The sequence below is a fragment of the Bufo bufo genome, chromosome 3 (assembly GCF_905171765.1).
Source record: "Bufo bufo chromosome 3, aBufBuf1.1, whole genome shotgun sequence".
In the NCBI taxonomy this organism is placed as follows: domain Eukaryota; kingdom Metazoa; phylum Chordata; class Amphibia; order Anura; family Bufonidae; genus Bufo; species Bufo bufo.
The window spans coordinates 577,367,714-577,383,585 of record NC_053391.1 but is presented as its reverse complement, the minus strand read 5'-3'; the positions used below and the strand labels follow the sequence as shown (position 1 = coordinate 577,383,585).

At 45.4% G+C, this 15,872-nt stretch overlaps 1 protein-coding gene across 1 annotated transcript in view; it reads right to left on the bottom strand.

Moving 5' to 3' along the window:
* The window catches only part of KIF5A (kinesin family member 5A), a 168,501-nt gene extending 153,932 nt beyond the window's left edge, over positions 1 to 14,569 (bottom strand). The window contains exons 1-2 of the mRNA XM_040422214.1: positions 14,444 to 14,569; positions 12,504 to 12,506 (exon numbers count right to left, since the gene is read on the bottom strand). Of these exons, the coding sequence (XP_040278148.1) occupies positions 12,504 to 12,506; positions 14,444 to 14,569 (129 nt within the window). The remainder of the gene's footprint in view (positions 1 to 12,503; positions 12,507 to 14,443) is intronic.
* Between the last annotated feature and the right edge of the window lie 1,303 nt (positions 14,570 to 15,872).

Genomic DNA, 15,872 nt, shown 5'->3' with positions numbered 1-15,872 from the left:
CAGCCTCCTGACATCCACTGCAGAGTTGATCTGGGTCTGTTAGGAGCCTGCAGCTTTTGCAGTTGCCCGGGACCCCTCAATCATGGGATGGCTAGGATGGAAGAGCCTGGCTGTCACCGACAACAAGATCCTTGCTCTTGCAGCTGCATGATCTGTGTGTAGCTACGATCTCTCCAAGGACCTTTAGAAATGTCCTTGAAGAGATAAATGTGGAGTACCTGGACGTGTAAAGTCTGAGTGATCCAGAAGTGGTTAATGTCAATTTTTTTTATCTTCTTAGGTCTGCGGAACACTGAGGGACAGGCTCTAGAGTCTAGACCTCCTCTGCCCTCACTTACAGCCACTCCTTCCCTTCCCTTGATTGACTGGGCCAGGCACTGCAATGTCGTGCTTGTGTCACAGTTTCCACTATTGGCGCATGCACAGTGCATCAGCCTCTGCTCTCCCGGCAGCACAGATGACTATTACGCATGCTCCGATACTTTATACTACAGTGTGGGCAAGATTACGTCAAGCAAGGGAACAGGAGGAGTGGCTGTAAGTGAGGGTGGAGGAGCTATGTGCCATCCACATCTGTCAGCACTATACCCACTAAGCAAGTATATTACTTTTTGGACATAACTTTGGCACATACCATCTAGTATCCTGGGTGCACAGTATGTATAGTATGTAGTACCTAGTGAGCAATATTATATACAGTATAGGTGCCGACGATAATCACTAGTAGAATATTGTCATTGCTGCAGGGCCCACAGCAAGGTTTTAACCTAAATTTGGAATAGGCACATTTTTAAATATTGTACTTGTTTTATATATTGTGATCACATAGATTATTATTTGAGGTTCTGACCTTTCATTTTTTCTGAAAACAAAAAGTGTTGTGGCTAAAAAGAGTCATAAAATACACTAAATAAATTAAAAATGTGCACCATTTTTCAGTAGTAAATACGATATTTGTATTGTACACATTTGTGTATTTGTACATGTACCTTACCTAAGAGACTTTATAAACTTGGTACCCATTTTCACCAACTCCATGCAGCTTATGACACTATTGCTAAATCTCCCCCATATTCTTATAATCAGAAGCTTAAATCGAAAGAGGGCTGTGGTGCCACATTGTGCCTGCAGTTTTTTGCTTTGTACAATTGTAGGACATTTTTACTACCCCCTTGAGGGCTCTAAAAATAGTGTTTGCTTACAGTTAAATGCGGGAATGAGACAAAGAATAGTTGGCTACAATAAAGTGGAAACACATCAGAGTTGTATTCACCACTGTATACAGATCATATGTAGCAGCGGGGCAAAAGGATACATGTGAAGTGCCAGTCACAGACATGAAAGGCAATGCCAAGTGCGCGATGATGAATACAACTAATATCAATGGATCTGTGACCTCAATGTACATGGATTCAAGTTATAAAGGGGGTGATTTGAGCAATTAACAAGCTAGGCTAAAAATCTATTCATATTCATATATTCCTTTCATAGGAGGCACATAAGGTTGGTGCTGAACTTAATTAGCAGGATCATGACAATAATTAAGTCACCGCTGCCCTGGGCAATGTGAGGGAACACAGCCATAATTATTAATTATTTCTCACGTTCGCCACATCCATGGACTCAACTGCTTCAGTGTTATTTTTATTGAGAAATTGATAAGTGGCAAAACTAAAGCAGGAAAAAGGTGAAATCAATAGAGAAATGAACATTAATATAGAAATATGTATTTTAAACATGTATATTTAATTAAGGGTACTTTCACACTTGCGTTAAAGTTTTCCGGTATTGAGTTCCGTCACAGGGGCTCAATACCGGAAAAAAACCGCTTCAGTTGTATCCTAATGCATTCTGAATGGAAAGCAATCCGTTCAGTATGCATCAGGATGTCTTCAGTTCAGTCACTCTTGGGCTGGTTTCACACGGGCGTTGCGGGAAAAGGTGCGGGTGCGTTGCGGGAACATGCACGATTTTTCCGCGCGAGTGCAAAACATTGTAATGCGTTTTGCACGCGCGTGAGAAAAATCGGCATGTTTGGTACCCAAACCCAAACTTCTTCACAGAAGTTCGGGTTTGGGATCGGGGTTGTGTAGATTGCATTATTTTCCCTTAGAACATGGTTATAAGGGAAAATAACAGCATTCTGAATACAGAATGCATAGTACAATAGCGCTGGAGGGGTTAAAAAAATAATAATAATAATTTAACTCACCTTAATCCACTTGCTCGCGCAGCCGGCTTCTCTTCTGTCTTCTTTTTTGCTGTGTGCAGGAAAAGGACCTGTGGTGACGTCACTCCACTCATCACATGGTCCATCACATGATCTTTTACCATGGTGATGGATCATGTGATGGATCATGTGATGACCGGAGTGACGTCACCACAGGTCCTTTTCCTGTACACAGCAAAGAAGAAGACAGAAGAGATGCCGGCTGCGCGAGCAAGTGGATTAAGGTGAGTTAAATTATTTATTTATTTATTTTAACCCCTCCAGCGCTATTTTACTATGCATTCTGTATTAAGAATGCTATTATTTTCCCTTATAACCATGTTATAAGGGAAAATAATACAATCTACACAACCCCGATCCCAAACCCGAACTTCTGTGAAGAAGTTCGGGTTTGGGTACCAAACATGCCGATTTTTCTCACGCACGTGCAAAACGTATTACAATGTTTTGCACTCGTGTGGAAAAATCGCGCTTGTCCCCACAACGCACCCGCACCTTTTCCCGCAACGCCTGTGTGAACCCAGCCTTACGGTATTTCGGAACACTTGCCGGAATGCCGGATCCGGCATTCATTTCCATTAAAATATATTAATGCTGGATCTGGTACCAAGTGTTCCGGAAAACCAGATCCGGTTTCCCGATCTGCGCATGCGTAGACCTTTAAAAATGTGAAGAAAAAAAATACCGGATCCGTTTTTCCGGATAACACCGGAGAGACGGATCCGGTGTTTCAATGCATTTGTCAGCCAGATCCACATCCAGATCCGGAAACAAATGCTATCCGTTTGCATACGGATTTCTGGATCCAGCAGGCAGTTCCGGCAACAGAACTGCCTGCCGGAATCCAACAACGCAAGTGTGAAAGTACCCTAACAGACATCAGTATTTACAAGATATGGTCAGGCCTTTAAAGTACACCTCAGATTTCCTGCTATTAAAGGGGTTCTCTGGGAATTTGTTGTAGAGTTCCTGTGTGGGACATTCTCAAACGGAAGATGGGGGAGCACAAGGTCTCTAACATCCACCAGCTCCATGATGTCGTCATGGAGGAGTAGAAGAGGATTCCAGTGGCAACCTGTGAAGCTCTAGTGAACTCCATGCCCAAGAGAGTTAAGACAGTGCTGGAAAATAATGGTGGCCACACGAAATATTGACACTTTGGGCACAATTTGGCCATTTTCACTTAGGGGTGTACTCACTTTTGTTGCCAGCGGTTTAGACATTAATGACTGTGTGTTATTTTGAGGGCACATGAAATTTACACTATTAGGGTCCATTCACGCGTCTGCAAAATGGGTCTGCATCGTTCCGCAATTTTCATTGGGGCCGGAATGTGCTGTCCGCATTTGCGGATCCGCACTTCCGCATCCGTGCTTCCGTTTCCGCAAAAAAATAGAACATGTGCTATTCTCGTCCGCAATTACGTACGGACAAGATTAGGCATTTTCTATTATAGTGTCGGTGATATGCGGTCCGCCAATTGCGGAATGCACATTGCCGGTGTCTGTGTGTATTGCGGATCCGTAAAACACTTACGGACGTGTGAATGGACCCTTATACAAGCTGTACACTGACTACTCTACATTGTATCACAGTATCAGATCTTCAGTGTTGTCTCAGGAAAAGATAGAATAAAATATTTACAGAAATGTGAGGGGTGGACACCCTTTTGTGAGATACTGCATGTACTGAGGGCACTGCAGCGTTTGGGATCTTAAGAAAAAACTAAACAAAAATCTAACCCTGTAAACAACAGTAAGGTGTGCAAGTAATCAGCCTCCCACTAATCAATACCAAAATATCTCAAGAAGACCTGGATATTGCTACAATAAAACATAATTTTAACTTGTTAAGAATAAAAATGGAGAAAACGTGCTCAAATAATAGGGTGAGTCAAGGATATATAATAGGATATACATAATAATCTCATATGCACCTGAATAGCAAAGACTCCTGTATAATAAATGGAAAGATCTTACCAGACCCAGGAATATAAATTGTGGTTTATATCTGCCAGGTGCCCGTCCTTGGTAACGATGGAATCAAGGCAGCCGGAGCTAGTGGTAAAGCTGGTCTTGTGGGGACATAACCTAGCAAGCCCTAAAATGATAACCCTCCAAAACAAGGTTAGGGGGCTAGTAGTCCCTGCCTAGCAAACACAGACCACCCGCCCCGATAGGGGCAACCCCATCAGGAACCTGTCCCTAGGGCCTAATCCCTAAAAATGTCCCAACATGCCATGTTTCGGCCCGAGAAAAGGGACTCGTCAGGGGATTTATAAGTAAAAAATTGTATAGAAAATATACTCAAATAAGGGCAAAAATGCTAAATTAAATATGCCCAAATGGACCAAGATTGGATCTACACGGTTTATAAATTAGAGAACCAAAATGAAGGCGTATTGGGAGCATAGGGTAAACCCCAAACCTCCTTACAAAAATACCCGAGGCACAGAGTGGACGTGGGCATGGGGAAGTGTCCCCACCTGACCCTCGTCTCACCGCCGATAGTAAAAGGGGGAGGGGGAGCGCACTGCATAACGCTTACCTCCCTTTTGAATCCTCCTGGCTCATTGCCCTGACTGAGCCCCGCTGCCCGTTATGTGCGTTGGAACTCACGTGGAACGCAAGCCCAAAGCGCACGCTCCCAAGAGCGCAGGAGGGGGAAGTCATGTGGGGAGTGGGGTTTTTTCCTCAGGATAGGTCATTAGTATCTTATTGGTGGGGGTCTGACACCCAGACCCTCACTGATCAGCTGTTTGAGAAGGCACTGGTGTTCCGTGCTCACCAAACATAGCGTAGTACATTGTAAAACGGCTGTGTTTGGTATCGCGATCAGCCCCTTTCACTTCTATGGGGCTGAGCTCCACCTAGGCCATGTGACGGATGAACGTGTCATCACTGGCCTAGGAAACGCTGGAGAAGGCTGCGGCGCTACTGCAGGCACTGGTGCCTTCTCAAACAGCTGATCGGCAGGGGTGTTGGACCACCACCGATCAGATACGGATGAGCTATCCAGAGAATACGTCATCAGTATTGAATTCTCGGAAAGCCTGTTTAAACTAGTTGTATCAGTGGACTTCCTTGAATTAGTCAGAAAGGTATGCCAGCACTCAAATGTGCGGGCCCCCCAGAGCGTTTCGCTTGGGGGACACATGGGGGCAATGGCACCTTATAGGATATGTATATTGCTAGGTTGGTTTTCTCCCCCCGCCCCTTTCTTTTACAGATTTTTACCTCAAGTTGTGTAATCCGGTATCAGCTGGTTTTGTTTTTATTTGCCTGTGAGCCGTAGTGACAGCTAGGATCACAGCTGATTGGCTGTTGCTGAGGGTGATTCCAGGGCCCTGGTTGGTGGCTGTAGCAGAAAGTGGCTGGTCCTTAAATTGCGGGTTCAGCGACGCTTCTGGGCCAGTGTTAAGAAGACCGAATCGTCGCCCTGTCCCCCCCCCCCCCCCCCTTTTTTATTGCTTATGTCGCTTTGCTTTGTTAGAGGGGCTGTGTCACTCAGCTATTGCTGAGTGGATTTCGGTGATTATTAGGCCCCTTTCACGCGGGCGAGTATTCCGCGCGGATGCGATGCGTGAGGTGAACGCATTGCACCCGCACTGAATACCGACCCATTCATTTCTACGGGGCTGTTCACATGAGCGGTGATTTTCACACATCACTTGTGCGTTGCGTGAAAATCGCAGCATGCTCTATATTCTGCGTTTTTCACGCAACGCAGGCCCCATAGAAGTGAATGGGGTTGCGTGAAAATCGCAAGCATCCGCAAGCAAGTGCGGATGCGGTGCGATTTTCACGCACGGTTGCTTACCGTTGCTAGGAGACGATCGGGATGGAGACCCGATCATTATTATTTTCCCTTATAACATGGTTATAAGGGAAAATAATAGCATTCTGAATACAGAATGCATAATAAAATAGCGCTGGAGGGGTTAAAAAAATAATAATTTAACTCACCTTAGTCCACTTGATCGCGATGCCCGGCATCTCCTTCTGTCTCCTTTACTGAACAGGACCTGTGGTGACGTCACTCCAGTCATCACATGATCCATCACATGATCTTTTGCCATGGTGATGGATCATGTGATGACCGGAGTGATGTCACCACAGGTCCTTTACCTGTAGTGAATGCTCACCACAGGTCCTGTTCAGTAAAGGAGACAGAAGGAGATGCCGGGCATCGCGATCAAGTGGACTAAGGTGAGTTAAATTATTATTTTTATTTTTTTAACCCCTCCAGCGCTATTTTACTATGCATTCTGTATTCAGAATGCTATTATTTTCCCCTATAACTATGTTATAAGGGGAAATAATGCAATCTACAGAACACTGATCCCAAGCCTGAACTTCTGTGAAGAAGTTCGGGTTTGGGTACCAAACATGCGCGATTTTTCTCACGCGAGTGCAAAACGCATTACAATGTTTTGCACTCGCGCGGAAAAATCGCGGGTGTTCCCGTAACGCACCCGCACATTTTCCCGCAACGCCCGTGTGAAAGAGGCCTTAGAGTTTCCAATGGTTATTTATTTAATGAAATTAATTGTTTTAATTATTTAATTAAATTATTAAAGTATGTTACTATTTTAAGGTTACCCTTAATAAAGCATTGCGGCCATTTGTATTCCACTACACAGCGTTTGTCTTTATTTATTAGAGGTTAAGTATTTATTATTACATTTTAAGGGTGTCATTTGCATCCATGGATAAGAACTGCATGGAATATATGGTACAAGCATAAGAGGAACGTGACTAAGAGCCATGTGACTCCTTATTATCTAATATGAGGAATCCTGCTCTGTATGGGTAGACTTATTGTAAATACTTGGCTCGCGCCGGAGCTCCTCAATACGGATTTTAGCAAAATGACTAATAAGGCTATTTTCACACTCGCGTTTGGTGCGGATCCGTCATGGATCTGCACAGATGGATCCGTTCAGATAATACAACCGTCTGCATCCATTCAGAACGGATCCGTTTGTATTATCTTTAACATAGCCAAGACGGATCCGTCCTGAACACCATTGAAAGTCATTGGTAGACGGATCCGTTTTCCATTGTGCCAGATTGTGTCATAGATCTGTCCCCATTGACTTACATTATGTGCCAGGACGGATCCGTTTGGCTCAGTTTCATCAGACGGACACCAAAACGCTGTCCGCCTCCAGAGCGGAATGGAGACTGATCGGAGGCAAACTGATGCATTCTGAGCGGATCCTTTTCCATTCAGAATGCATTAGGGCAAAACTGATCCGTTTTTGACCGCTTGTGAGAGCCCTGAACGGATCTCACAAACGGAAAGCCAAAACGCCAGTGTGAAAGTAGCCTTATTCAGTACAAGTATGGACTCTTTACACGAGCAATACGAACTGTGTCAGGATCTGTTCAGGGAAAAGCTGATAGTTTTGCAGGCAGGTTCAATAAGTTTTTTTCTGAAATTGCGCTCTGTGTTTCAGTTTTTCCAGTGCGGATGCAATCAGTTTTTCGTGCGTTTTTCACGCATGTGAAGAAAAACTGAAAAATAACATCTCCTAGCAACCATCAGTGAAAAACACATTATATCCGGATGCCGGCTGTTTTTCACGCAAGCCCCTAGGGCTACTTTCACACTGGCGTTTTGAATTCCGTTTGTGAGATCCGTTCAGGGCTCTCACAAACGGTTCAAAACGGATCAGTTCAGCCCCAATGCATTCTGAATGGATAAGGATCCGTTCAGAAGGCATCAGTTTGGCTCCGTTCCGCCTCCATTCCGCTCTGGATGCGGAGCCAAACGGATCCGTCCTGACTTACAATGTAAGTCAATGGGGACGGATCAGTTTTCACTGACACAATATGGTGCAATTGAAAACGGATCCGTCCTCCATTGACTTTCAATGTAAGTCAGGACGGATCCGTTTTGACTTTGTTCTTCATAATGCAAACGGATCCGTTCTGAACGGATACAATCGTTTGCATTATAGGTGCGGATCCGTCTGTGCAGATACAACATGGATCCGCACCTAACGCAGGTGTGAAAGTAGCCTAACACATAAGTAGATTTACCTAAAAAGATGCCACAAAATCTGCACGTCTTTCAAGGAATTGCTGCAGATTTCACCCTATGCGTTGTATGGGAGACCATATTATTGTCACCAAGCTTTCCCGGAAACAGACGTATAAACTAGGGTCATTGTTTGCTTTTAAAAAGAAGTAAAGAATTGACTTTTGTGTTTTACTTTTATGTATGCGCTTTATGCGACTGTGAATATACATAGATGACATTTGACAACTGCTTTGATAGGGAAAACTGCAGAGACTGCAGAACCCGGCCTCCACCGCAGCACATCTCGTGTCCTCACAGATAATGCCACTTCTCTTCATTAATAATGAATGTGGAAATAATGAAGTAATGTAAATAATAGCTCTAGGGCGAACATGCAAAACATCCTGAAAATAAAATTAACATGCAGTTCCACTGCAATATAGGGTCATGCGCACAGCTGTATTACGGACGCTTACTGCACAGACTCATAATATGGTGCCCAGAAAATTTAAAGGGGTTGTCCAAGATTCTGATACTATCCTCAGGATAGACCATCAGTTTCAGATCGTTGGAGGTCTGACAACCGGCACCCCCACCAGCTGTATAAATAAATGGCGCAATTTGCATTTCCCTTTTTTATCCAAAATTCTGTCATTTCCGTGAACAGGTCGAGAAAAAAAATTAAAGCACCCAGACACAGTGCAGACGTCCATATACATCTGTGTTTTATGGAAGGAAACAGGGACAGCCATCTGAATCCAGCCTTAAAGGGGTTGTCCAACTTCCTAGTGAGCCCTCTTGGAGAAAGCAGCTCAATGCTCGGTTCCAACTCCGTGGGTCCACTGCTATCTTCATGTACACTTTCGGCATAGACAGGGGTCATGCCAAAGAATGCCACCAAGAGGCATGTGACCGCAGTGACATGATATGTCAGATGTGACCCCCATCTGAAGAACAGTGAAGACAGCAATGGGCCCATGGAGCTGGAACCTGGTGTTGCGGAGCAGGTGGGTATGCTTCCCATGAGAGGTCTTGCTTGGGGGAGATATTCAAAAAACAATCCAAGGTGGACTGTTCCTTCGAGGCTGTATTTGTATGGATTTTTGGACCAAGATTTTCAGGAGTCCTTAGACTTCTATGGGGAACATGTGGCTTGCACAGGACATCCAGTGGACCATGCTTCAACTGTTTTTGGCTACATGCACATGACAGTGAAAAAAAACACCATTAAAAATGGATATACTCAGTTTTTTTATGGCCATTTTGCAACAGTGTGTGCATCCATTTTCTGGCTGTGTATCCACTGTCATTTTGCATCAGTTTTTTTTACAGCCAGTAGGTATTGCATTGACTCTTTTTTTCTTTTTAAACAAACCCAACCCCGGCAGTGCCCTCAGTATACATATTGTCCCCCATAATGCCCCCTGGAAATCAAATGCCCCCCCTCCCCCCTTAATGGCCCCTAGTATAGTTAATGCTCCTCTCAATGGCCCATAGTATAGTGCCGACCAAAAAACAAACAAAAAACATCTCAACCACTTGCATGTGCCGGAACACTGGAGGTAGCAGGACCTGTGCTCCCAGTATCATCATGGACCTCATCACGCTGGGAGCACAGGTCCTGTTGCCAGTGTCGGACTGGGGTACCTAGGGACCACCAGTAAAATTTATTTTGGGGGCCCACCGTACGGATACATTCAAATATAATAAATAATCTAACAAGTTTTTTATATGAACATAAGCTGGTTGAGGTGCTGTAAATTGAATATATGTATGTAGTGTACTAAATCTAATGTGTTATGTGCCACTTGTGCAGGGGGTGGGAGACTAGGGGCCAACCTTGCTCAGGGGCCCACCGGTGGATTCCCCTGCACCCCTGTGGGCCAGTCCGAGCCTGCCTGTTGCCTCAAGTGAGGAGCGAGTGTTCCAGCACGTAGTAGTAGTAGTAGTTTTGTTTTAACCCCTTAAAGGCCCCTTTTTCTTTTTTTTTCTTTTTTTTTACAGTGTACCTGTTTTTAATGGCTGTTAGACAGGTGCACTCCAGTCTCAACAGCTGTTAAAAACAATCCCAATGATTTCAATGGGGTCCGTCTAGCCGTGAAAACGGGCAAAAGCACTACATGTCCTATTTTTTGACGGCTGCTATTCACTGGCCATTAAAAAAATGACCATGTGAATAGCCCTATAGGATTTAATAGGTCCTAAAATGGCTGTATGATGTCTGTTGTGTGCATGAAGCCTCTTTTCACACTTCTGTTAAAATTTCCATTTTTCTGCTGCCATAGGAGCAGATAATGAAAATAAGGGAGTGCTGGATCTGTCCTATGACGGACACCACTGATTTGTAATGGGTCTGTCGCTTTGCGTCATAGTGGCAACAGCTCTGCACATGTATAAGCCCCAATGTTATTCAATGGGTCTTCTCCGCATCTTTCCTGCGTGTAATCCTCGCTCTGGATTATATAACATCTGCTCACCTCCATTAGACTGCACAGATTTTTTCAGCGGCATATAAAATACACCTTTTACTTGCATCAACGGCAGAAATTGTAGAAATCCTAGAGTTGTTCTTTTTTTTAGTAAAATTCATATTCATTCTTTCCTTATATATTTTACATATCCTTAGTTAAAGGGGTTCTCCAGGATGTGTAACATGAGATTAACAGGGGTCCGACTCCTGGAACCCCTGCCGATCAGCTGTTTGAGGAAGCTGCAGCACTCACCGCTGCCTCCTAGCAGCTTACCAAGGACAGTGCCGTCTAGTGGATAGTGGCTGTGCTTGGTACTGCAGCTCATGGGATGGGACTGAGCTGCAACTAGGCCATGTGACCGATGAACATGATGACGTCACAGGGCCTAGAAAGAGGCTTTGGCATTAAAGGATTTTTCAGAGATTATTTTACTGATGACCTTTCCTCAGGAAAGGTCATCAGTATCTGATTGGTGGGGGTCCGACACCCAGGACCCTGCTGACCAGCTGTTTGAGAAGCCACTGGTAATCCTGGGAGCACTGCAGCCTTCTGTCAGCTTTTCCTAGGCCAGTGATGTCACGTTCACCGCTCCCGTGGCCTAGGAGCAGCACACCCCATTCAATGGGGCCGACAGCGATACCAAGCTCAGCCACTATACAATGTACGGCGATGTGTTTGGTAAGCGGTGAGAAGGCGGCAGTGCTCACAGGAGCGCCGCTGCCTTCTCAAAACAGCTGATCGGCCTGGGTCCCAAGTGTAGGACCCCCACCGATCAGATACTGATGACTTATCAAGAGGATAGGTCATCAGTATCAAAAAACCCTTTTAACGGAGCACCACAGCTTCTTTGTACAGCCGATCGGTGGGGATGCCAGGAGTCAGACCCCCACAGATCAGATATTGATAGGTCATCGATATCAAAATCCCAGGGAACCCCTTAATAATAAATTTTGGGTTGCCTTCCAGTTTTTCCAGAGTTCAGAAATGTGTCCGGTTACGACTGATCATATATTCGTGCAGAACTAGGCATAGTTGCCTTCCAGGAGTTTAATAAAAACCGTCTGACAACCCCGTTAGGAGCTGCCACAAGCACCATATTGGTTGTCACAGAGTTGTGCTAATAACAGACAAAACTACGTAATAACAGGATAGAATGGCCCATATTTACAGATAGAAATCCAGTCATATATTAGACATCCTGAGTTACAGTCTGTACTGTAGTCCAGGGCTGCGTTCATAGTTCTGCAGGCTGCTGAGCTGAAATCTCCCAGCATTGCTTGCTGAGTCAATGTCTGGGCAAGGCTTTCTCTTGTGATATGCATTCTTAAGCCAGCACTGTCACGTACCGCGGCGCCGGAATAACGAACTGTCCCTCTGCATCATGACTCATGCACTATTATGTCCGCAAACAATGGATCCTCAAAATACGGATACCTTAACAGAAATGGGTAGACTTGTCTGCAATACTGACAATAATAGACCACCTTCCGTAATCTGCAGATCCACAAAAAATACAGATGTGTGCACAGCCCCATAGAAATGAATGGGCCATGTGCACACAGATGAAGAATACAGTCACGTGCGAGAGGCCTTGGTCAACTTATTAAATACTTCGTATGACTTTTTACTATATCTGTATGTCAACTGTAAAAGTGCGATCACACCCTTTAGTTTTATAGGGAAATACTTTCAAAAATGGAGGCTTCACCCTAAAAAAAAAAAAAATGTGAGCGTCATGTTTGCTACGCAGCAGCCATGGTGGTGAAGGGCTGGACCTGCTACCACAGCAAGATGGCCACTGGTTGTCAACACCGGAGACTTCTCTGTATTTCTATTATAAAAGGATGTGACGTTAAATACTTTTGCATTTACCGTATAGGCTGAACAGTAAAAAACATATTGCTCCTTCTTCAAGCAAGAAAACAAATGGAAGACTGAGAAATAGGCGCAACACTTACAGGAGATTACAGCAGCACATGTACATGGGGGGGGGGGGGCGTAATTAAGATAAGGCCGAGCAACAAGCGGACCTGGTCAGCGGAGACATTGTAGAGTAGGGATTGGGAGTCGAACTGAGGGAGGGGCAGGAGGCCAAACAGTAGGGCCTTTCTGTTATCCTAACAGAGCTCTCCCTTAACGTCTTAGATCCCACCATAAGTATTGGGCATGGGTATAGCACACAGGACCCGTGTATTCATCAAGTCAATACTATGGCCTAGTGACCTTGGGCAGGTCACACGCTCATCACAGTAAGGCAGTACATACATCTATATAGTGTTCTATAGGAAGTACATCCATCTATATACTGTTCTATAGGCAGTACATCCATCTATATAGTGTTCTATAGGAAGTACATCCATCTATATACTGTTCTATAGGCAGTACATCCATCTATATAGTGTGGTATAGGCAGTACATCATCTATATAGTGTGGTATAGGCAGTACATCATCTATATAGTGTGGTATAGGCAGTACATCATCTATATAGTGTGGTATAGGCAGTACATCCATCTATATAGTGACCTATAGGCAGTACATCATCTATATAGTGCTCTATAGGCAGTACATCATCTATATAGTGTACTATAGGCAGTACATCCATCTATATAGTGTCCTATAGGCAGTACATCATCTATATAGTGTTCTAGAGGCAGTACATCCATATATATCGTGTTCTAGAGGCAGTACATCCATCTATATAGTGTCCTATAGGCAGTACATCCATCTATATAGTGTTCTATAGGCAGTACATCCATCTATATACTGTTCTACAGGCAGTACATCCATCTATATAGTGCTCTATAGGCAGTACATCCATATATATCGTGTTCTAGAGGCAGTACATCCATCTATATACTGTTCTACAGGCAGTACATCCATCTATATAGTGTCCTAGAGGCAGTACATCCATCTATATAGTGTGGTATAGACAGTACATCCATCTTTATCATGTTCTATAGGCATTACTTCATCTATATAGTGTGGTATAGGCATTACTTCATCTATATAGTGTGGTATAGGCAGTGCATCATCTATATAGTGTGGTATAGGCAGTACACCCATCTATATCGAGTTCTATAGGCAGTACATCATCTATATCATGTGGTATAGGCAGTACACCCATCTATATCGTGTTCTATAGGCAGTGCGGCAATACAGGTGCATTATTATAGCAGACATGGTGGACATATAATATGGAAGGAAGTGACCTCATGCCTCCACCCTGATGCTGCATTTACACTAGATGATGATGATGCCATTTTACTGGAGGCTTTGTTCACAGTGACCAGTGTGAAGTGACAGGCTGGGGTGAAGGGTGGTGCTGAGAAAGAAGATCCATCGGGGGGCGCTGTTTCCAGCTTTACATAAACAAGGACAGAGGTGGAAACATAAACAATATATATGATCATGTAGTATGTATGTATATATGTAACATCTGCCCCAGACATGGCTGTCCTGTGTCCATATACCCACAGCATACCCCCTCAGGGCAATCTAATACACCATTCACACCAATGTAATGGCCCCCAGCCTTGTGTGCCCAGGAAATGCCCTCCACTGCTGTACCCAATGGCTGGGGAATGGGAAGGAACATGACTGCAGCGCATTGCAGAGCAGCTGCCCCAGTGCACAGGAAGGCAGGTGCCATCACGACCGCTGGGGCACTGCCACACCCTGCCCGTACGCATTCCATCCATCCCAGGTGACACTCACCCCCAGGACCACGCCGTCATCGCCCTGGAACACGGGCAGGAACTTGTCCCCTCTCTGCACCTCCGAATGGTTCAGGGGGCGAAATCTGCACAGGACCTTGATGCTGCACTCGTTGGTCTCGACCATGATGGGGGGCGAGGAGGCTCCGGTACTAAATGAGGGGCAGCAGAAGCGGCGCAGGCGGGATGGTGCAGGGCAGATCCCGGGAGGTCACTGGGGCGCAGGGAGTACCCGCCCTTACAGCACCGCTGGGATGGAGGCTGAGGATGCGGGAAGACGCTGCACATGGAAGGGGCTGGCTGCTCTCATCTGCAGGCTGGGTGCCCTGCCTGTGTCTCGGGTGGTGGCTGGGATGGATGGATGGGATGCGGCGCCGTCTGCTCCGTCTTGCAGAGTGATGCAGCCTGGGCTCCGCTCTGGATGCTGGAGTGGTGGGGAGGAGGCGGTCACGTGATCGGCAGCGCTATGGAGGGGCGCCAGAGATGAGACTGTGTGTGAGGAGGAAGGTGCCCTGCAGGTGGGGGCTGATGGGAAAAGGATGCTCTGCAGGTGGGGACCGACTGGGGGTGACGTGCTGCAGAAGGGGACTGATTGGTGGAGCTTTATAAGAGGAGGATTCTCTGCACATGAGCACCAGTGTCAGGGTGATGCTCTGCAAGAGTGACTGGTGGAGCTCTGAGGAGGGTGATGCTCTGCCCATGGGTACTAATGTGGGGGTGATGAAACTGATAGAGCTGTGTATAAGGAGGGTGATGCTCTGCCCATGGGCACCAATGTGGGGGTGATGAAACTGATAGAGCTGTGTATAAGGAGGGTGATGCATTGCACATGGGTACTAATGTGGGGGTGATGCTCTGCAAGGGAGAGTCTGATTAGTGGAGCTCTGAGGAGGGTGACACTCTTTGGGGGTGATGAAACTGATAGAGCTGTGTATAAGGAGGGTGATGCTCTGCCCATGAGCACTAATATTGGGGTGATGCTCTGCAATGGAGACTGGTTTGCAGGAGTTCTGTATGAGGAAAGTGATGCTCTGCAGGGGGGACTGAGTGGGGACAAGGCTGATGGCACTACGGTTAGGGGCCTTGGCTAATGTCAAAAAGGCTCCAACACTTGTCCCTTAGCTGAATGGGTGCCATATTATTGGCAATAATGTGCAAACATGGGGTCATCTATACATATATAGTATGGGACTAGGAGTTCACAACATCAGAATATTCCCCTTATTATTTTCTTCAGAAGGATAACCTGAAGATCTGTTCTGTGTGAGGAGACCACCTCGTAGATGTTACATCCATGGGTGCTTCACACCTAATTGCTACATTCACATCTACGTAGTTTTTGTGTTTTTTTGATCTAGGAACAGAAAGAATAAAATGGCAGCTCCAAATCCATCACATGATGAAAACGAACATCGCCCTACAGAACTGAC